Here is a 257-nt window from a genome sequence, read left to right as displayed (position 1 = left end):
TCATCGCCGTAGGGTGATGCGGGGCGGCCGTAGGTGACCTGGTGGCTGCCGCTGCCCATGCCCTCGAGGGCCATGCGCTCCTTGGTCTGCAGCGCGTGCGCCCGCTCCTGCTTCAGCCGCTCCTCATCCTTCAGCAGTGCCATCACCTGCTTCACCTTCTCTCGGATGTTGATGCCCTGGTCCTTGCCATCACGGTCCACGTACTGAAAGTCCTTCAGCGTCTGGATGGTGTAGAGGTTCTCCCGGCACTGGTGGGT

General features: G+C 63.4%; 1 protein-coding gene across 1 annotated transcript in view; it reads right to left on the bottom strand.

Moving 5' to 3' along the window:
- Nucleotides 1-251, bottom strand: part of LOC104530166 (epsin-3) — a gene marked incomplete at both ends in the record, with an annotated part of 3,676 nt that extends 3,425 nt beyond the window's left edge. Inside the window, one exon of the mRNA XM_010174672.2 lies at nt 1-251. This exon is cut by the window's left edge and continues 38 nt beyond it. Coding sequence (XP_010172974.2) covers nt 1-251 — 251 coding nt within the window.
- Nucleotides 252-257: the final 6 nt, after the last annotated feature.

Source organism: Antrostomus carolinensis, unplaced genomic scaffold (assembly GCF_000700745.2).
Source record: "Antrostomus carolinensis isolate BGI_N321 unplaced genomic scaffold, ASM70074v2 scaffold45138, whole genome shotgun sequence".
NCBI classification, from domain to species: Eukaryota; Metazoa; Chordata; class Aves; order Caprimulgiformes; family Caprimulgidae; genus Antrostomus; species Antrostomus carolinensis.
This window is presented reverse-complemented; position numbering and strand designations above follow the sequence as displayed.